Here is a 20,730-nt window from a genome sequence, read left to right on the forward strand (position 1 = left end):
CTGAGTTTATAAAGTTTACCGCCTTCCTATCCACGCTGATGCTTCTGCTTCTGCTTCTGCTTCTGCTTCTGCATTCCTCTGTGTGTTCAGTGACGCTGCTCATAAGGCTGCAGGGTTTCATTCGTGCAGGTGTAGTCACAGCCTTGGCAGAGACTCGACCTGGCAGCACTGGGTTAGTTCAGTAGCTATGAAAACAAAATGTAAATGTGGGACAGCATGAAAGGTGAGATAAGGGTGAGAGCGATCACCTAACCTCCAGCTCTTCATTGCTTATTTTCATCACTTTTTAGATCCCTCTATCTTGTGTCATCATGTGCAGTTTGCGTAAATCCTAAATCTGGGAACAACACACTAATAACAAAAACAATGACTGACAAGGTTTCAGAAACGCTAAGACGAAACATCAACAGGAAGAGGAATCTGTTCAGCTGTTTTCCTAGTTAAGAAAGGAGTGCACATCTCCCTGTGACGTCTTCATCCCTCTGAAAACAAACGTGTAGGTGTTTGAGGATTATGAGCAGGTATACTTCACCTTCTGTAAGCCTCTCCACCTACACTCCAACCCAGACACTAATGACGGTAATAAATATTCTGCCACTCTCATGATCTCGCCTGACAGTGCACTCGAATGAAAACGTAAGCTCCACATTTGGAGGGTTTAGGATTGTCAGCCTCTATTTTAATGTATAAAACCTGATCTCATGAGGAACATCTATTTTAACATCTGCTGTGTCCTTGTTTGTGACTGATTGTTTAGACTGTGGAGACAGAGGAATCAGAGAGGCTCAGTTTAGACACTTGAATGACGGCAGCATTAGATATGGATGTCAATAGCTTCAGTAAGTGTCCTCAGATGGCCCCGCTGCTGTGAATCACTGCATCTCTGAAAACACTTTATCTGTGCAGATGCATTTATCTTCATGTCCTGCTCTAACCCGAAGAGACAAAACAAATGATTAAAGGGTTATTACGACATTTTTAGGGTTGAGGTAGGGGTTTGTTTTATATAATAACAGCTTATTAAAGGTCTCAGTATCAAACCAGGCTGTTAGATGATTTCTGCATTTTGAAACCTGGTCCATATTTTTCATATTTCATATTTAAGTGACTCAAAGGTTCAATAATTTAAAGAATAAGCACACTGGATTGCCTCTGCTGGAAGATGTGACAAAATTATCTGGAGTGCAATCCCCCGGTTCAGATTAACTCTCTGTAAGCTCTTGTTCGTCCTCTGATTTACTCACACTTTATGTTTGACGACTTTACAAGAAGTAAGATGCTGAAACAAGAAACTGTTGATATATTAGTGTCTTCAAAGCCACAAGATACCAGACTGTCTATTAAAGCTTGCAGAATAGGGAGCTGCTGGTTTTATGATAATAAACTAACTCCTAAAAAGTAGTTTACAAAGTGCTTAACAAATAAAAACATTCTTGAAAATGTAATTACAATAAAAACAAGGCGAATAACCATTAAACAAATAATTTAGACAAGACAATAACAATAAAAACAGGGCAAATAATAAAAGCAAATAAATAAGATCCAATCCTTCATTAATACAAAGTGAATGAGAGAAGAATAACAAAGTTAATGGTCAAGATAAAAGCCAGACGGTCAGGGTGCCTGCATGTAACTTCTATCGACTGAAATAAATGGACGTACTCTCTCTGATGTCATCTATCTATTTCTGAAGCCTTTCGCCGGCGGCTGCCATATTTGAAATGCTGAACTCAACCTAACTTCTGTGGAGTGAGTGTGAGGTAAAGAGGCGGGCCTTTAGCCTCCTCGCTAACAGCTACAGTGTTCCTGCCCGTCAGTCAAGTCAGCCCCACCCTTATTTGGACAAAACTCGTAACTTTAATATATTCAAAGGTACCGAGTTATACAAGAGAATAATTCACACTTTGAATTGGTGTGTATGTGGTGTCAGGTGTTTCTGCAGCCACCATCAAGTGGAGACGTGAGGAACTGCAGTTTTTGGGGGGTTTAAGTTATGTTTTTGGGTTATTTTTTGCCTTTAATGGATAGGAAGGCTGGAGTGAGACAGGAAGTGTGGGAAGTAAAGAGCAGGAGAAGACATGCAGGCAATGGTCGAGGCAGGGAGTGGAACCTGCGACCTCTGCAACGAGGAATGTCGCCTCTGTATATGGGCTGTGGGCTAGACTGCTAGGCCAACGCTGCCTGAACTGCAGTTTTTAACACTTTCTCATTGGTTTCATGTTTTCAGACCTGAAGTTGCGGCTTTGTCATTCCCCACTCTCTCTCATGGATTCCTCTTCTCTCAGTTGTCTGTCTGCCTGTCTCTCCAAATAAAGGCAAGAAAGCCCCAAAATATAACTTAACAAAAAAAAATGAAAATAACAAGCCAGGCGATAGGTAGGATTTTTAGACAAGGTTTAAAAGTGGACATCGAGTTTAACAGCCTGACCTCTTCAAGCAGGGAGTTCTATAGCAGTGGAGCCTGAGCTGTAAATGTTCAGTCACCTCTAGTGACCAGTTGAGACTTTAGGACCCCAAGCGGGACCCTGCTAGAAGTCCTCAGGCATTGGTCGGGCTCATAGGGAGTAAGTTCACAGATACAGGATCACAGGTAGCCAGTGAAAGGCAGAAAGGACTGGTATTGGATGGCTTCTCTCACTTCACACACACAGATCAAACCTTTCAAAGACAGAAAGACAATCACAGAAACATGCTAAACGAGGTAGACAAGCAACTCCTTGTTTTTCATGTTACAATGAATGTTTTGAGAGAAAAATGTGGCTGCTGTTTTGGTTTAAACATTTTCTATCCGAACATTTTTATCAGTAGGGATCAGCTTCTTCATTTTGTCCTTCAATTAAATAACAATCTTTACTTGTTAGAGGTAAAAACAGGTACTTTTTACAAACAGTTTTGGATTACTTGAAGGGATTATAGACATCACAGTTTGTTCTTGCTTCAGGTCAAAGCAATTCCCAAAGTTTGTGTACCAATTAGTTGTTCACAACTCCCATTTTGTAGAAATAGAGCTCAGCTTTAGCAATACCAGAAGTCCTCTATAATTGGTACATTGGTACATTGGTGCATGACTTGCATATCAAATATCCAGTTACCAGATGCTCTTTATACAGACACACATCCTTCTGAGATTCCTCACAGACCTTAAAATGTAGTCTCACATTTTCTCCTTTGTCCCAGCGCGGGGCTGGACACAGTTTGGTGAAGATGTCCGCAGCGTGGTGGAATTTGATAATGTCATTCAGTTAAAGTAGAAAGAACTGTAGCAGTCTGTTTCTTTAATAGCAGTGATAAGCAGAAATTGCACATGCTGCGGTTTGATAATGTTCTATTTAAAGTGAAAAGCCGTAGAGAATTAGGGGAGAAATTGAAACATTTCTGCAGACTCATTGTGATATCTCTGCGAGCCTCGCGGTGCAGCCGCTGAGGGAAGAAAAGAAGAAGAATGACATTGCCAAAAAGAAGCAGAACTCTGGTGAAGTCAAACAGTGGTTCAGGATTTTACACAAAAGTGTATAGAATATGGACAAACCGAACAAGAGTAACATAAAAACCAGCTGAAACAATACAACACATTTTTGACAGAGCTGTATTAACCAGCAGCAACAACAGACAAAGACTGAGACGCTGCAGAATGAACCCTGGCAGCGCGGAGCAGCGAGCCACGGGAGTGTCAGAGAAAGAAGCTCTGCTAGAGAAGGTGTCAGGAAACTCTGAGAGGTTACACAAAGTTTAACTCTGCTGGCTATGCATGACTACAGGAATTCAATGTTTGATACTACTCAAGCTGAAAGTCACGGGGTCAGTACACAGCTGTGTTTGCAGCTCTTGAACGCAGCGCTGCTCTGAAGGTAAAGCTCCTTATTTAAGGGGAATCAGATGTTATCGATGTTATGTCAACACATCAGGGTTTCTGCACAACCAAGCTCTAAGAGAGCAGACGGATCTGTTATCAGCTTTGGGGTCTTAAACTACCCGAGAGTACTTAAAATAACAAACACACACAACAGTCGAAATTTTGGGCTCCGAAAGTCCAAGATGTTGCAGCTAAAAGCACCAAACTGTGATCCACAAACCATCAGGTGACATTGAGATAGCTAGGTTGAGTGTGTTTGTTATCGTAGTCTCCAAATTTTCTTACACGTCTGTTTCCATCAAGATGTCAAATGTTCCAGAGTGTTAACTTTCAGCTCTACATGATTGCTGCTTTTATTTAAATGGTTGACTCCAAGGAAGATACGTTGAGATGGATTGATCATTTCTCTAACTTCTTGGGGCCAAAGCATGCTTCCACACCAAAGACCAGTTTGTTTGGTTACTGTGACTGCTTGGTATCAAGGTGAGCTTCGGCACGGTGCGGTTGCTCTTGCATGAGCACAAGCATTAGTAGACAACGTGGACATGATGAATAATCGATGGGACCATTCCCTTGGCATTTTAAACACCAGCGGCAAGGAGTTCATGTCAGCGTGATGTCCTGACAGCAGCACTGTTATTTCTAAGAGGCTACTGAGCTATTAAGAAGCAGGTGCTCTACATAAAGTATCCGATAGTAGCGGCCTGATGTAGGACCTTCAGAACGAAGCATGTGACCAAGGTTTTCCCGCAGTAATCACTGAATCAAGGATTCTCCTCCTCCTCTCCTCAACCATGTTGTCTTTCTGGTCCTCTGAAAACCTCTGACCTGTTGACTCCAGGCCTGGCTCTGCTCATCATGATGGTTTGTTGTTGTAGTTAAGTAAAATACGATCTGGTGATAACACAGAGTGTTTTATTCTGAAAATTAACCGCATGTTTTCATTTTGTTTTGGTGCCTGACTTCCTGTCCCGCTCCATCTGCTCTGTTGAGATTGATGCGTCGTGCTCCAGCATCTGGCAAAAATAGAAGTCTTGTGTATCTGATCTGGAGGGCTCTGACCTGCCGGAGCAGAGATGCAGCCGGAACGCAACGGAGCGGATCCAGAGGAAGTTAACACACTGACTAGAATAGAAACCTATCAGATCCGGTGCTGTGACGGAGCAGAGTCGGAGCGGACACGGATCTGATGGAATTTGGCCGTAAGACATTACTGGCTCATATGATTGAAAGTAGTCAAGAAGCATAGACGATTGCATTGTGCAGATGATGCAGCTTTATTACAGACTCAAGGTCCAAAAAAACAAAGACAACACAATACATAGAAATCTGCAAAGGCACAATGAAAGTCCATCAACAATTGACAGTATATAAAAAGCAAATCAATCTTAACTATGGTCTTTAAAAGGAAGCATTTGTCCCAACGTCTCCAGAGCTGAGATTGGTATCATACAGTTTGTATCTGATGTTTGACGGCACTCAGGTGATCTCATCCTCAGAAACATTCAGTCGGCAGATAAATTTAGACGTGAGATTTCTCTTGTCCGAGCAGAGAGCACCGACTCCAGCATCTACAATAATTTCATCTGTCTCTCCAGTAATCTTCTAAAAGCATCCTTACACACTTCCTGTAATCTCCTCACGCCTGCTTTCTTACAGTTCAACCACAAAGAGCATTGATGTTCACAAGTGGACTTTTAAGTCTGAAAGCACCTCGATATTCTGCATGAAGACACCTCAGAGAGAGACACGAGCTGGTGCTTGGTTTACCATAACTGCATTTATAGTGGAAAGTTTCTGTAAAATATGTCAGCGTCTTTTGAATGAGGATGAACTTTACCGAAGACTCAGAATCAGATGCGTGAGCCTCGTCGGTTTCTCATCAGACTCAGGAGTTTGGGCCTTGAGTCGAACTCTCTCAGTTTCTGTGTGAATGAGCAGGTTTTCACCTTTTTCAGAAGCCGTCAGTGAATGTGAATCGGGTGAAGGTTGATACGCAGTGTGGAGTGTTTTGAGTGTCTGAAAGACCTGAAAGCACTTTATAAGTGCAGTCCATTAACACGTAGAGGAATGGAGCACTCCAGTTTGAGTGCAAGATTGATCAAATATGCATTTTTTTTTCTCTCTCTCTGACATCCAACTGTCTCCTAAAACAAGTTTATCTAGCAGAGGAGAGCGCTTACATTTAGGTGATACAACAGATGGTGCGGGAGATGAAATCTAAACAGGATATAGATTGAGAGTTATTTGAGAAAAGTCTCACAGCAGAGAAGAAAGCTGAGGATGACTAACTAACTAAAGGTTCTGATTCAGGATGTCTCTGTCCGTCTGCTGCCTCTAACAGCCTCTGTGGGAAAGCTGGAGAGGCTGCTCCGTGTAGCGCTATGATGATGTTGACCTGAACAGAATGTGGCAGTGTGATAATGAAGTCATTCTGGACCTTAATGCATCCCAAACTCATTTTGTAAGGCAATTACACGGAAATGAAACATGCAGGCACCAGGAACCAGCTCCCGGACGGCTGAGAGAGGTCCCAGAAATGTCCCGAGGTCTCAGGACACCAGAGCGTACGGAGGAGTCATTTTGAGTGCACTTGGAGAGAGACTCGACCGGACAGATTGGAGGGGATTTAGTAACAGCATGCTTCGTTAACCAGGACAGAGGGCGCTGAATCCTCAGCACGGAGAGTGACAATTAACTCTCTGGCTCTGAGATAGAGATGTTTGAAGTCTTCTTTTCTTCTCCAGCCCTTTCTTCACCTCCTGTAACTGCTCAGACAGAAACTATCAGGATACAGATGCCTAATGGAAGTTCATGACCTAGATTTTGAGTCCCTCATTAACTGAGCACTGACTGTGTCCAAACCATAGAGATGCTTCTTCATGTCCCAACACAGGGGATCAAATTTAAACCATCTTGCTGAGGTATTGTTTAGAATCAGAAACTAATCTTTGAGGCTTTGCAACATCTAAGTGCTTAAGAGATTTACAGCATTTCCTGCAGCCTAGATCGATGAGTTATGGTCTCCTAACATCATTTTAATGTCAGCTACACTAACTTAGAGCTCAGATTTAAGGCTTATTAACATCTGCACATTTATAACTAACTATAGCACTCTAACATTTGACCGCTATATGCACTGAAATCAATGCCAACAAAGTGCAAAGTTATTTTTGTATCTATGTTTTAACAGAGACATTCACAAAATTGCATTTTTGCAATGTCTGTGTTCACCAAGTGTGCATCATTTTGTTACCAGGAGAAATCGAGGCACTCAGAGGGTCTTTGCTTTCACAGCCTTTATTTTTCAGAGTCAGAGTTAAAACATGCCCACAAGTCTCAGCTGTTGAGGCTTCATCAGGGCATGAACAAAGTGGTCAGGCTGTTTCCTTTGAAGGTTAAGAAGCAGTCATATGATCAGTATCGTCAAACATCTACAAAACCAATTGGATAAAAACCTCAAATAGACAATAATAAACACGTGATATATACTTGAACTAGTATACAACACATTTTGAATACCCCCACCATTTTTTCTGCACCCTGCAGCCCGGCATGCTTCTGTTTCTTTCTAACCCCGAAAATCCATAGAATGCGTGTGCGCCGTGTTCCATCAGTGACAAGGCTTTGCTTCGTCTGATGGCTTGCGCCCTTCTCCACAGGATGCGTGTTTGGAGCATAGCGCCAACTCAGAGCAGCCTGGATCAGCTAGGTCCAGTATAGAGAGAACAACACACAAACAACAGGATACAGAGCCTTTCTGTGGTTGAATTTCTGCTCATTTGGAGAGTTTTCCATTACTTTGTGCTTTAATCATCACTGAGTATGCTGCATAACTATAAAGTTTAGTTTTTACAGGTTTAGTTTAATACGAATAATTCTGCTCTGCTTTGTTTTTCTGTTACCTTCTGACACAGTTATCATCTTAAAGTCCTGTTGTGGTTGACAGATGAGTATGTATCAATGAGTATTTCTGATCTTTACTATCTTTAAAAAGTGGGGAGTCCGTAAATGATGTTTTATTTTGAAATTGGCGGATGTTGCATGCGATCCTCGTGTCTGACTTCCTGTCCAGGTCTTTCTTTTCTGTATAATAATCTGCAGCCTTTCAGAAGAATTACAGTTCATACTCCTTTACTTTAAGGCTATGTTTTTGTTCTCAACACCTTCAAATTTTAAACACGCTGACACCACATTTTGTGAGTTTGATAGTTATTCAACATCTCTGCTGCATTGATCAACGTGTTTGTTAAAAAGCATCATAACTCCGCCTCAGTTGTCGTCTAATTTGTCCTAATTTGTTCTAATTTGCTCCAGTCACCATGTCTCTTCATCTTTCAACACATAGTGATGGCTATACTCGCTGTAGTGGCGCTGTCCACTGTTTCTAACTTTAAAAAACATAAAGTTCTGCAAATTCTATAAGACTTTATTAAATACTGTAAATGTAGCATTTTATCTGGTGCTGTGAAAGAAGTTTGTCTCTGTGGGCGCTCATGCTCAGGGCAGCAGCAGCAAGTATGGAGTTGTTTTGGTTATCAGACATGACCACAGGAACTTCCAAAAGGTCAAATATGCACCAAGTTCATTTGATGGAATTTGAAAATGAAAGCAAAATCCTTTTCAAATCATAGCTCCATGGGGGCAACCTAAAATATTACTTAATCCAGAAGCAAAAAGTTCAATTCAGTTTCCCCTCAGGGTTTTCTCTGTCTTGTGAAACATATTTAGACAGTTTTTAGATATTTGTTGCAAATTCTGTTCGTTTAAAAGTAAATTCAATCAATCAATCTGTATTAATTTAGCTCTTTAAAGTGATCACATGACACTAACTTATCATAAGCAAGCACTTAGCAATAGCGGCAAGGAGAAACTTCCTTTGAACAGGCAGAAACCTCGAGCACAACCAGACTCATTGATGGACAGCCACCTGCAAAAACATACGCTGAGCAGCATCAGATAATGCAGATTACACAGATATAAAGCAGTTCATTATTAAGACAACACTCATGCATCAGGACGATGCCCGGGAGGCTTGGGCTCATGACATAATTAAAATTGAAGGTGTTGGCCTTCTAATCAGAGAGATAATCGTCTGGGTGGGTGTCCAGCAGATGATTTATGTTTGCACTCAGACTCAGAGGAGGTCAGAGTGGAGCATGCATTAATACTCTGCATGCCTCTCTCTGATTGGTTGCATCAGGCCCGGTTCGAGGTGAGTTCCTTCCAGGGGCGGATCCAGATTATTTTAAGGTGGGGGGCACAGGGGGGTACAACAGTTAAACCCGGGGGGCCATCTAAAAACCACAAAAATGAAGGCAGCGCCGACTTCAACATTCTCGACCATTAAGTACTTACACTCAGTTGTCATAGATGGTACAGAAGACAGTGTTTTGATGTCTTCATCTTTCTTTAATTACACAAATGAATGAAGGCTAGACTTTTTCTCTGCTTCATGCACATTGGAATTAAATCCAGTTTTGCCAGACAGCCATACCACAAGCTTCTATACCAAACATTAGTGGTCAGAACAAATTATATTCTCACAGAGAGAGCAATAATATTTATTATGACTGCTTAGGAAAAAGTAATGATAAACAACTTACAGCTGTAGTTCCACAACTGGACTGGACTGTTGCTAAGCAACCCAAACATTCATCTGAACTCTGTTACTTGGAGTAGATATTCTGTGGTGCACAATAGACTCAATATTATACATTCATTTGCATGTTTTACTTTTTGCAACCAGTTAAATAAGATTGTGCTGTATGATCACCTGTTTGACATTTTGTGCAGCAGAAGTTAAAAGTATTGGTTTCTTCACGCTCTTGTATTTTTGTGATGAAGAGAAAGTGAGTGTACTTTTTAAAAATAAGATATATCAGACAGAATTATTTTCAAAGCATAAGTATCTTATGTAGATTACAAAGCATTTCTTGAACAGATCTCTAAGTAATGTAAATGATGTAATAACATCCTGAGGTGGCCAAGCCTGATCCTTTATCACAAAAACTGAACTGATATAAACCTACATTCTATCAGGTGAGAAATACAAAAGAGCAAATAACATATTGCTACATGGTGGGTTAATAATCAACAGTCTGCATTTGGGACCTTTAGGTGCAGCACATGGCTGACTGTGTACTTGTGTTTCTACTGATGCTGTCATCTGAATCCGTATCAGAGTCAGTGGCCTCTTTTCTGGCTGTATCTTTGACACAAAATTAAATTGCATCATCAAAACTTTGTTAACTGTATTTCTAAATTAAACTTCTATCATACTTTTTACAGCAAAGCATAAAGAGCAGATGTATAAAATTTTCTCCACATCACCTGGAGGTCTGTGTCTGCTACTCTGCATGTTAAAATTAAACCAGTACCTTACTGTTTCTAAGGCAAACTTACAGAAATCAATAATAAAAGTAGTAAGCTAAACGTTGTAGTGAGTGAAACATGCAATAGTTCTCATGAACCTAGGGAATAAAGGTTTATGGATCTAGTGATCTCACCTGAAACAGACTGAACTCCACAACGGAAGTCCGTGACTGTGCCAGTGTTATAAAGTTAGCGTTGGTCTGCTGCTGCTATTTCCTGTTTGAATTTCAAATTAAGAGCCCCTTAATGGAACGAACATGGTACAATCAGATATAGGGTTAGGTTTCGTTTTTCAGCTTGATCACAGAACGGCGGGTAGCGACATTGATTGACAGCAAGAGGGCCCAATGAAATTTGGGGGGGTACGTGGGGGGGGCAATCAGATCGCAGGGGGGGCGGGTGCCCCCCCATGCCCCCACGGAAGATCCGCCACTGGTTCCTTCACCTCTGCCTCTAATATATAAGTTTTTAAATTAAAGCTCTCATACGTAGAAACAGCTACAGTAAACAAACCTGAGTGTGTGTATAATACACTCTCTCCTGAGCTCTATTCAAGTCATGCACTGGAGCAGGTTATCATTCAGCATTGGATCGACCATGTGAAACTGCTCGTAATGGTCTGTAAATCAAGCACTCCAGTGAACACTTACTTTTCAAGAGCACAACAAAATCCAATTATGTCGGCCCAGATGATAAACACCTGCAATGTTCTAAAGCAGCTAATGGAGTGACATTAAGTGACACAGTGTGCGTTCTTTCAGGCAGGATTTGCAGGTTTCTGTTAGCACAGGATTTATGCTTGTTATATTCTTGCATACCAAATTGAAACACACAGCAGAGGAGGCGTCGAGGAGTAAATCTGAGCAAACAGGCAGAGAGCAGCTTAGTCTCAGTCAATGCATGTATATGATGTGATGTGAATATGGTTCTGGAATAAGCTGACAGTGTTTCAGCTTCTTTAAACTGGTCCCAATTTGTATGTAGTTTGTGGCTAAAAGGGTCAAACATCTGAAATGACTCCTGATGGGCCAAAATATCTGATCGTCATCCTAACGGGCAAATGGGCCAGATAAAATACCTTAGTCTGAACCTCCAATGACCAGAACAAGACTTTTTTAGAGGATGTACACTACCAGTCAAAAGTTTGGACACACCTTCTCATTCAATGGTTTTTATTTACTTAAATTATTTTCAACATTGTAGATTAATACTGAAGACATCGAAACTACAAAATAATCTGGTTTTGCCATAATCTGGATTACAACAGTAGTCAAATAGAGCTATCCATTGTGTACTAACCCTACCTCTGAACAACACAACTGATGGTCTCAATCACATTAAGAAGGCAAGTCATTCTACAAATGAACTCTTGACAAGGCTCATGTTAATTAGAAACCATTCCAGGAGACCACTTCATGAAGCAGACTAAGAGAATACCAAGAGTGTGCAAAGCTGTCATGAAGGAAAAAGGGGGCTACTTTACAGAATCTAAAATATAAAACATATTCTGCTTTGTTTAACACTTTCTTCTTCATTAAATAATTACATATATGTTCTTTCATAGTTTTGATGTCTTTGGTATTAATCCACAGTGTTTCAAATAATTAAAATAAATACAAACCCTTGAATGAGAAGGTGTTTCTAAACTTTTGACTGGTAGTGTACTTTGATCGAGTCCTTTGCCCTGAAGAGTTACATCACAACTATCACAGCCTGTTTTGTACCAGAGATGTTGCAGGATGAAGGAGCTCTATCAGAGTATGTACTTCTGAAAATTTCCAGACATTTTCAGGAGTTATGCACCTGCAAATATTCCTAAAATAGCTCGTTCACACACGTCCCAAAAATGTGAAGTCTTCCATTTTGGACGAGGGGGGTTGTGGGAGGCAGGACATGACATCAACACCACGATGTGAATGTCATGATGTAATGGGTACAACATGATGGCAGACAAAGCATCAGAGGCCTGCGCTACGATGACAGTTTTTGCATTTATATCATTGCTCCCTGTAAACAGGGTTCTCCTTTCTTCTGAGTTTGCACCAGTCACATGATATAAACACCATCACCACAGCCGGCGTTCCTGTTACAAGGTTACCCAAATATTTTCTTGCAGCTTGATCCGACTTCGGAAATTTTACCAAGAAGCTTGCAGGAAAAAGTGTGGGTGGAAATTTTGGGTGTTTGCATTCAACATGCAGTCCAGCCAGAAAATTTCAGGAAGGTTTCAGGAGTTTGGTGCATGTGTGAACACAGCTTTAGTCATTTGAAACCCTTATTATGTGAAAATGGGGCCCAAGTTTAAAAGAAAACAACTTAATCCTGGGACTTTTATGAATTTGGGACTTGAAACATTTTTAGGAACAATTCCACAGAAAAAAACAGGAATTCAATTAATTTTATAAACATGTGTTTTCCTCTAAATTGAAAAATATTGCTCCATAAGCATCCTTCATACAGAAAAGGGCAGCTCAGACTGCTTTGCAATCAGAAAACATTTTACATTAACTTCATTAATAGAGATGGTAACAAGATGGTAGATAATAAAAACACACTACATAAAAATAATTTAAGAATAGATTCCATCAGATGCATATAAGTAGAAAATAAAATCTACTGAATAGTAACTGATAGAATAAAACAAATTATTATGTACAACTCCCGGTGAAAACAACGTGACAGATTTAAGGCTCAACTCTTTAATGTCGTGCAAAACAACCAAACACTGAACATCTCCCTGAGCTGCGTCGTGCAGAAGATAAAAGCAGTATTAAGAATCAGGAGAAGAAAGATAAGGAAGCATTGTTTCAAAATGCAGTTCAAGTTATCTGACCAACATGTTAGTGATGACACGAGAAATATTCTCTTCCTGTTTAAAGTGACAACATGAAAGAAAACGGCATGATTGCACGCGTCTGAGCATGAAACTCGGTTTACAGAATTTGCTCAGCCTGTCATAGAGCACCAGTTCTTCAGAGAGCCGGAGGAATTGCAATCAAGTCATTCTTCCAGCAGCTTTCACTACAAACTGAAAATCACTCCGAAGCTCATTTTCAGGGCGTATTTCCGTCTGACACCTGTGTAAGTGCTTTGTAACTGGAGGAATTGATACAAAGGCAGATGCAGGCAAATGTGGCCATCACAGGGGATCAAACAGCTTTATCATGTAGACACTTCTCCTCTCCTCTATCACCACTCAGACGTGATTAAAGGACCAAACACGGAAACAGAGACAGAAGCTGCATGATGGATCAGCACTCCCCTTCATTTTTCATTTCTTTTCTCTAAATGTGTAAATTGGATGCATCATAATCCTTGAAAAACAAACAGCCTGAACTCTTCCCTCCCTGCCTTCGTTTGCTGAAGAAAGTAAACAAACTTTCCTCCTCGATTGGAGCGGTGCGGGGTACATGATGGATGGCAGCTGACAGGTTTGAGGGAGGTGATGGTTCAAAAGCTGCAATTGCAAAAACTGAGTGATGTGTCCTGTGATCACGAGTACAAGACAAAGCTGTGTCACTCGCTGCTTGGGAAAAGTCTTTGTTTGGACTTTATTGGATAGGAATGAAGAGGCTGTTTGAGGAGAGACCTCCTGTAGCAGAGAGTGTTTGACATGATACAATACAATCTATACAAGCTAGATTATTCCTTTTATTTCAGCTGAAGGCATCGTCTCTTTAAAGGTTTGTCCTTGACATCATTAAGTTGAGTTACATGAAGAAAAACTAGCCACAAGACTTCATTCTTTACAAGATCCATAAAAAAATCGATCTAAAATAAGAAGAAAATAAGTTTTTCCAACATAAAGTGAACGCTACAATCTTCTGTCTTTGTTTATAACATCATTCAATCTTTTAACATGCAGTGTTAAACTTAATGGAAACACATGAGCAGTAGGAGGCAGCTGCTATCTAGCAATGAAAGATAATTATTTGCAGGATTCTTTTTAAATTTATTGAAAATAAAAACTGTAAGAGCCAGATTCTGATTGATGAAACTTGAAAGAAGCTTTAGGTTGGACATATTTTAGGGATATGGAGCATTTGAAGATTCTCGCACAGCAGGAAAAATATCATGACATGCATTACATTTCTGGAGCAGATGACACTTACATCGTAGCACTCTGCAAATAAAAGCACATCTAAAAATCTTCAAACTCTGGAGCTCCAGAAGTCACGCAAAGACGACAATTTTAGTCTTATCCACACAAGAAAGTGACCCTATGCGCACAGGTTAATAAGTCTTTAACTTTTAATGTCTTACATGAAGTTGATATGATAATTGTCTGTGTGCACCATACATTAACTTGTGTGCACAGGTTAATTTTTTTCTTTTTTTTGCACATGATAATTATCAGGAAATGTGGAAATGTAGGCCAGAAGCCGAACCCACGATTGTTGCGACGAGGACTATGGCCTCAGCACCCCACGAAGATGAATCAATCAATCAATCAATCAATCAATCAATCAATCAATCAATCAATCAATCAATATTTGTATATCGCCAAATCACAACAAACTGTATCTCAAAACGTTTTTACAAACATATCAGGTCTAGACCACTCTATGTCAAATTATGAACAGAGACCCAACACCAAGACTCAGTCTTACCCCACCTTAATCCACCATGAGCATTGCACCTCGCATTATTTAGCAAGTTACAGCGGCGAGGAAAAACTTCCTTTAACAGGCAGAAACCTTGAGCAGAACCAGACTCATGTTAGACACACATCTGCTGAGACTGTGTTGGGTCTGGAAAAAGGGATAGAGGAGAATAAGAGAGAGAGGGAGCGGTGATAGATAATAATCTTATGCACACAAAATAAAATGATCACCTACAGGGGCTCCGTGAAAAACTGTTTATAGTTCAGACAACTTATTGAGAATTATTTTTAAGAAAGGTTTCCACCGTGTGTCAACATCCAGGATTGTTTTGGATCGTCTGTTATTTAGTGCATAACTTTACAAAATACTGTAAAACAAGATGTCTGATGTTACTGCGGCAGTCTAAGCCTTTAGCAGCATAACTAAGAGCTGGTCCAAGCCTGATCCAGCTCTAACTATAAGCCTTGTCAAAAAGGAAAGTTTGAAGCCTACTCTTAAAAGTAGAGCAGGTGTCTGCCTCCTGGACCCTGACTGGTAGATAATTCCAAAGGAGAGGTGCCTGATAACTGAAGGCCCTACCTCCCATACTACTTTGCATTTATTGAATCAATCACAAAATGACAATAGTTGAATCAGTGTTATCACTAAACTTTCTCACTTTTAGCTGTATCTGCTGAGACTGTAGGAGTGTGGAGACATGATATCACACTGAGCATAAATATCGATGCAGGCACTGTGAACTTCAAAGTTCAAAGCTTACAGCTTGTCGTCTGCATGTCATGTCTGAACATCGTTCAATAGAAAGGCAGGACTTCATCAGCAGCATGTTGTTGAACCTGATTACATATTTCATCTTGAGAACTCATGAAGAAAAATGTACCGTCAGCAGGTTATCAGAGCTCGTGTGTTAAACACGAAAAATGATGAATTATCATACTCAAGTCTCCTGGTCCCACCATCGCTGCTGTAATCTCTGCATGTCAATATCTTCTTAATGACTGCGATGCATTTTTTTGTTTTTATAATGTTTGCGCTGCCGACTGACGACAGCTCGTTTCCCTTAAATTATAGACTCATCCTTATCTTTTAATAGACTTCTCTTTTTCCCTCCATGCGTGGAAACTTGAATTATGAATAACACTCTCTTAACTCGTCTCTCGGTCTGCTGCTCCGTCCATTACTCCTCCTCCTCTTCCTCCTCCTCTGTTCCCACTACAGTTAAAGTGTTTATTCCATTCTGCACGGCATTTTGAAGCACTTATTTCCTCCAGCCTCGATAACATGAGCGTTTCTTTTTTCACATCATACTTTTCTTTCTATTCTTTCGCTATAAATAACGCTCAGACTGCCTTCTCTCATCCCTCTGCTTTTGTCACATTCGTCTTAATTATTGCCACTTCTGCAGATTGGAATAAACAAAAACGAGGGAATAAAATCAGAACTAAATAAAAGAACCACTTTCCATCGAGCTTGCATGGTCTAAATAGAGAGAGAGATGATAGTGGTGAGACTGATAGTAGTAGTTGTAGCAGCTGGAGTCTGGCACGTCCACAGCAGCAGAGATCAAGAGGAACCTACGAGACAAGGCAGCTCAGGGACTCCAGAAAGGTCTATGGTTAGTAACTTTAATGGGACAGGAAGAGAGAGGAGAGAGAGGGAAAGACAAGATCCAATTGTGTTAGTCTTAGCCTATAGCAGCATAACTAAGATCTGGTTCAAAGCCTGAGCCATGATTCCAAAGGAGAGGGGCCTGATAACTGAAGGCCTTAAAAGTAGTATGGCAGAGACTCAAGGAACCACAAACATACTGGGAGAGACAAAATCCCAGTGTGTCAGTTCCCCCGGCAGTCTAAGCCTATAGCAGCACAACTAAGAACTGGTCCAAGCCTGAGCCAGCTCTAACCATAAGCTTTATCAAAAAGGAAAGTTTGAAGCCTACTCTTAAAAATAGAGAGGGTGTCTGCCTCCCGGACCCTGACTGGTAGATGATTCCAAAGGAGAGGTGCCTGATAACTGAAGGCCCTACCTCCCATACTACTTTAGGTACGATGATCAGGCCTGCATGTTACGAGCGTAGTGTTCTTAAACCGATTCCCTCTGGTCGTCCGAGACTTGAGTAAGCCTTGATAAGAGACTTCCTGCAACATGAATCTGACCCTCCTGTCTTTCGTTCACAGGTGTTGCTGCTGCTGTGTATCTCAGACTGGATGGTTCACTCCATGTGGCGGAGTGGGAAGGACCCCGACAGCTTCTCCATCCCATACCTGACAGCTCTAGGAGACCTGTTGGGCACCGCCCTGCTGGCACTCAGCTTCCACTTCCTGTGGGTCATAGGAGACCAGGACAGTGACGTGGGTGACTGAGGCGACTGCTGCAGAAAGGCGTCTGCGGCGAGGGGAACGTCGCTGCCTCATATCAGACTTCTCTCTGCCCTGAAGCATTGTGGGAATGTGGGTGCTCTCTGTCACCGGCCAGCACATTCCTCTGCTTCTTTCTCTCAAACCACTGGATGGTTTAAAAACAATTTTCTGCTCCTGGCTTTTTTTCTACTCACATTATACTCCATAAATTTAGACTGTTCTCAGATTCTGATCTGCATACTTTGCACCGAAGCACTCGCGTTTAATCATGCCGGTCTTTTTAAGGGGCGCAGCCGAGGGAACCTTGTGGCTATTTGCAAGGTGGTCCGCTCTGCTGACAGAGGTCTTTTACTCAAAATAAAACTTCCTTGGCAGGCAGGTATTTTGGGGATCTACCGCCCGATGTATCAAACAGTTTGTAACCTGTCTGAAGTGTTTCTGCTTTGAATCATGGAGTCAGTGTCGGAGCAGAAACAGCTGCAGAGGAGAGTGAAGCTCAGCTCTGTAACACATTTTAAACTGTCATGTAAGCAGCTCAGTCTGCACCAGGGTTAAAAAGGGAATCACATTCGTATTAATGGTACGAGAAGTTAACTTTTTAATCTTTGTTTCTGTTTGTTTGTTTTTGATGTCCGTCTCATTTCAATTCACATTCAGTATTTGTCTCTGCAACAAAGCCGGATCATTCATCCCGGCTGATTTAAGCGAACACACACGGATGCTGTTAGCTCACGTTTGTGTCTCTGTTTCTTTTATATGTACAACATTTTTTATTTATGCTTTCCATTAACGATTGTTCCAACACAAATGTTTTAATGTCTCTACTCTGAATTGGGAGAAGTCAAATTATTTTACACTAATGTTTAGTTGAATAAAGATCTATGAATGTCTAAATAAATCAGACTGATTGGTAGAAGTTTCCCCGTAGCCGGACAACCAGGTACTCGTCTGCAGCCCAGTTGTAGCAAACTGACCGTTCATTAAACCCGACACTGTGCCTGTACGATCATAGCGAAGTGTTTCATGACAGTGTTTCAAGTCTGATGCATTGATGAGGGTGTGTTTTATTTCTGTTTCATAAGGAAACCACTAAAGTGAAAGTGAAAGTAAAGGATGAGAAGCTGCAGTCATGAGCACGTCGAGCTAACCTACAGGAAGAAAAGACCAAGTATTGCATTAGTGGCATTTTATGGACTCATAACATTGTTATTATCATGTATTTTAAATGTATATCTCAAAAACAGATTTCACAAGTAGCTTGCTACCCAATGAGAGTAGGTTCATTGAACTCAAAGCAGTGCAGCAGCAACAACAGATGAATAGATTCACAAAGGCAGGCTGTAAAGTGTACAAACCAGGTCTTATAATGGCACTCACTGTTTACCGTACATGAGGTTTCCTGCAAAGGTTGCCTCCTCTGCAAAACAAACATCCATTTATCGAAACCAGTAAAACAAACAGGGTAAAGTTGCATTAAATATCACACGTCATTGTCCACATTAAAGTAACTAAAGGGGCTGTGAGCTGAGCTGCTGCTGGGTTCATTTGTTGCAGTGTTTATAACCAAAATCCTCAGCAGACGTCTCCTCTCCTGCAAAATAAAACAATCAATAATCTAGGTATTAAAACCAATGGAAATAAACAGAATAAAGTTGCATGAAATATGTCTGAGAATCTAGTAACTGAAGGGATTTGTTGCAGGATTTATTTAGTGTTCATACCCCAAAAGTCTCCTCTGCAAAAAAACAACAACCTGACACTGATTCATCCTTTCAGGAATCATAGAATGAAGCAGTTTCAAGTTTCAAGTTTGTTTTGATGTTTGTGTGCTGCAACTGAGCTGACTCTAACTATTGTACCAAGAAAACCAATGAATGTCAGCATGCACATAAAACATTAGACCGCAAATTCTGAGTCTGGGACATCCTGCAGACACACCTGCTGGGTTATATTCCTCCAGTGTGACTCTTTATTGCTCCTCAGACGTGTTTTTGGAAGGTGTGCTGAAAAGGGATTTCTCTAACCGGCTCAATAACACAGTTTATTTATATATCTATCAGTTTATTTGACACAAAAATAATACACGTGGGCATTGTTGCATCTAAAGCACAACCATTGCAATGCACACAGGACTTCTGGCCTTGAGCCTTCTGGGAAATGATGCACATGATAAAACCTGATGTTAGCATAATTAGTGAGCCAGCTACACTCGTCACTTCAGTTAAAAAGATAAGTAAGAAATGCATTGACTTCCTTGAGTTTTAAAGTATGACAGCTACAAACTCTGACAGTAAGCTCGAGATAATGTTTGCAACCAAGTCACATCGCTAAAGTAAGTCTCATTAGCAGCATCCAACAAAGTCCAGATGTTAGCGTTCCCCCGTTAAAAGCATTAAAAAGTATGTTCTGCATGGTTTAGTGAACGGTCAGTCATCGTGTCGGTTCCTCCACATGTATCCGTGTAGCCAGACTCTTCGAGTTGCAGCACTTCCACTGACGCTCATGAAAACCAAACTATGTCTTTTTGTGTAATTTGTCATCCTCTCTTTCATCTCCTCCTCTCTCTGTTTGTTTGTTTGTTGTGTTCCTCGTCGGGGTTTGGTCGTTAGGGATGTTTGCACATTAATCACATGCTGTTTACAGTGCATGCATGCATATTTACATGCGTGCACATAATTAATCATGAGTTTCTCTTTCCTCATTGTCTGATTTTTTTTGCGTTAATCAGACTAACATATTAATCAGTGTACACAGATTAATATAATCTGACTATTGATCCAGTGTGGGCTCCCTGATCCCTCTGAACCTTCTCTACCTGACAGTAAAGCATCATGTTGTGCGCATTTGAACGCAGCCGGTGACTAAAACTCCGATGTGCCTCTTGAGATTCACTGTTAAGGTATTCTTCTCTCTCATGCCATGAATGCATTTTCTCTCCGCAACATTACATGTAACACGGTGCAATGACTCCTTTTTGTACTCACTCTCAGTTCTGACTTGTGTTTTTAAAGAGTTTCATCCCAGAGAAAGTGTAATAACAGCACGATCCGTCTCCTAATGTCACAGTTGTCGGGATCAGGAGGACTCAAAGCGGATCCTCTCGGTTTGATTCTCTTTTATTTGCTTTTCCGGCTCGTTTGGGCCAAAACCGTCTAAATAAAAGTCCTTTCTTTCTGAGTGTGTCTCATTTCTGGTTATTTCTGTTGAAGGGTTTGGCTGACAGAAGCCGTCCTCTCATCCAGGCGGGCATGCAGCCGCAGTCATTACAGCTCTGAAAGGAAGAGACAGCCGCCACATGAGCTCTGAATGCAGCAGATGAAATCTCAGATATTATTGAGCCGGGGAGGAAAAACAGATCTGATTGGAATGAACAGTAAAAATCTTCATTTCCCTCTGTTTGCCTGGAGTAAGCCCTCGGATATCATCTGTGTCCTCATCTGATGGTCTCCATGACAACAGAGTCGGGAGATGCTCATCTTCTTCTTCTCTTGACCTCTCTTGTTTAGGAAAAACTTGCTTTTCTGCACAGATGTCACAC

At 41.0% G+C, this 20,730-nt stretch overlaps 1 protein-coding gene across 2 annotated transcripts in view; it reads left to right on the forward strand.

Annotated features, from left to right (window-relative positions):
• slc41a2b (solute carrier family 41 member 2b) overlaps nucleotides 1–20,369 on the forward strand; it is a 61,208-nt gene extending 40,839 nt beyond the window's left edge. For both annotated transcript variants that reach the window (XM_034673397.1, XM_034673398.1), the window contains exon 11: nucleotides 17,010–20,369. In XM_034673397.1, coding sequence (XP_034529288.1) covers nucleotides 17,010–17,195 — 186 coding nt within the window. In that variant the 3' untranslated portion in view covers nucleotides 17,196–20,369. The remainder of the gene's footprint in view (nucleotides 1–17,009) is intronic.
• The last annotated feature ends 361 nt before the right edge of the window (nucleotides 20,370–20,730 follow it).

The sequence above is a fragment of the Notolabrus celidotus genome, chromosome 21 (genome assembly GCF_009762535.1).
Source record: "Notolabrus celidotus isolate fNotCel1 chromosome 21, fNotCel1.pri, whole genome shotgun sequence".
Taxonomy (NCBI): Eukaryota; Metazoa; Chordata; class Actinopteri; order Labriformes; family Labridae; genus Notolabrus; species Notolabrus celidotus.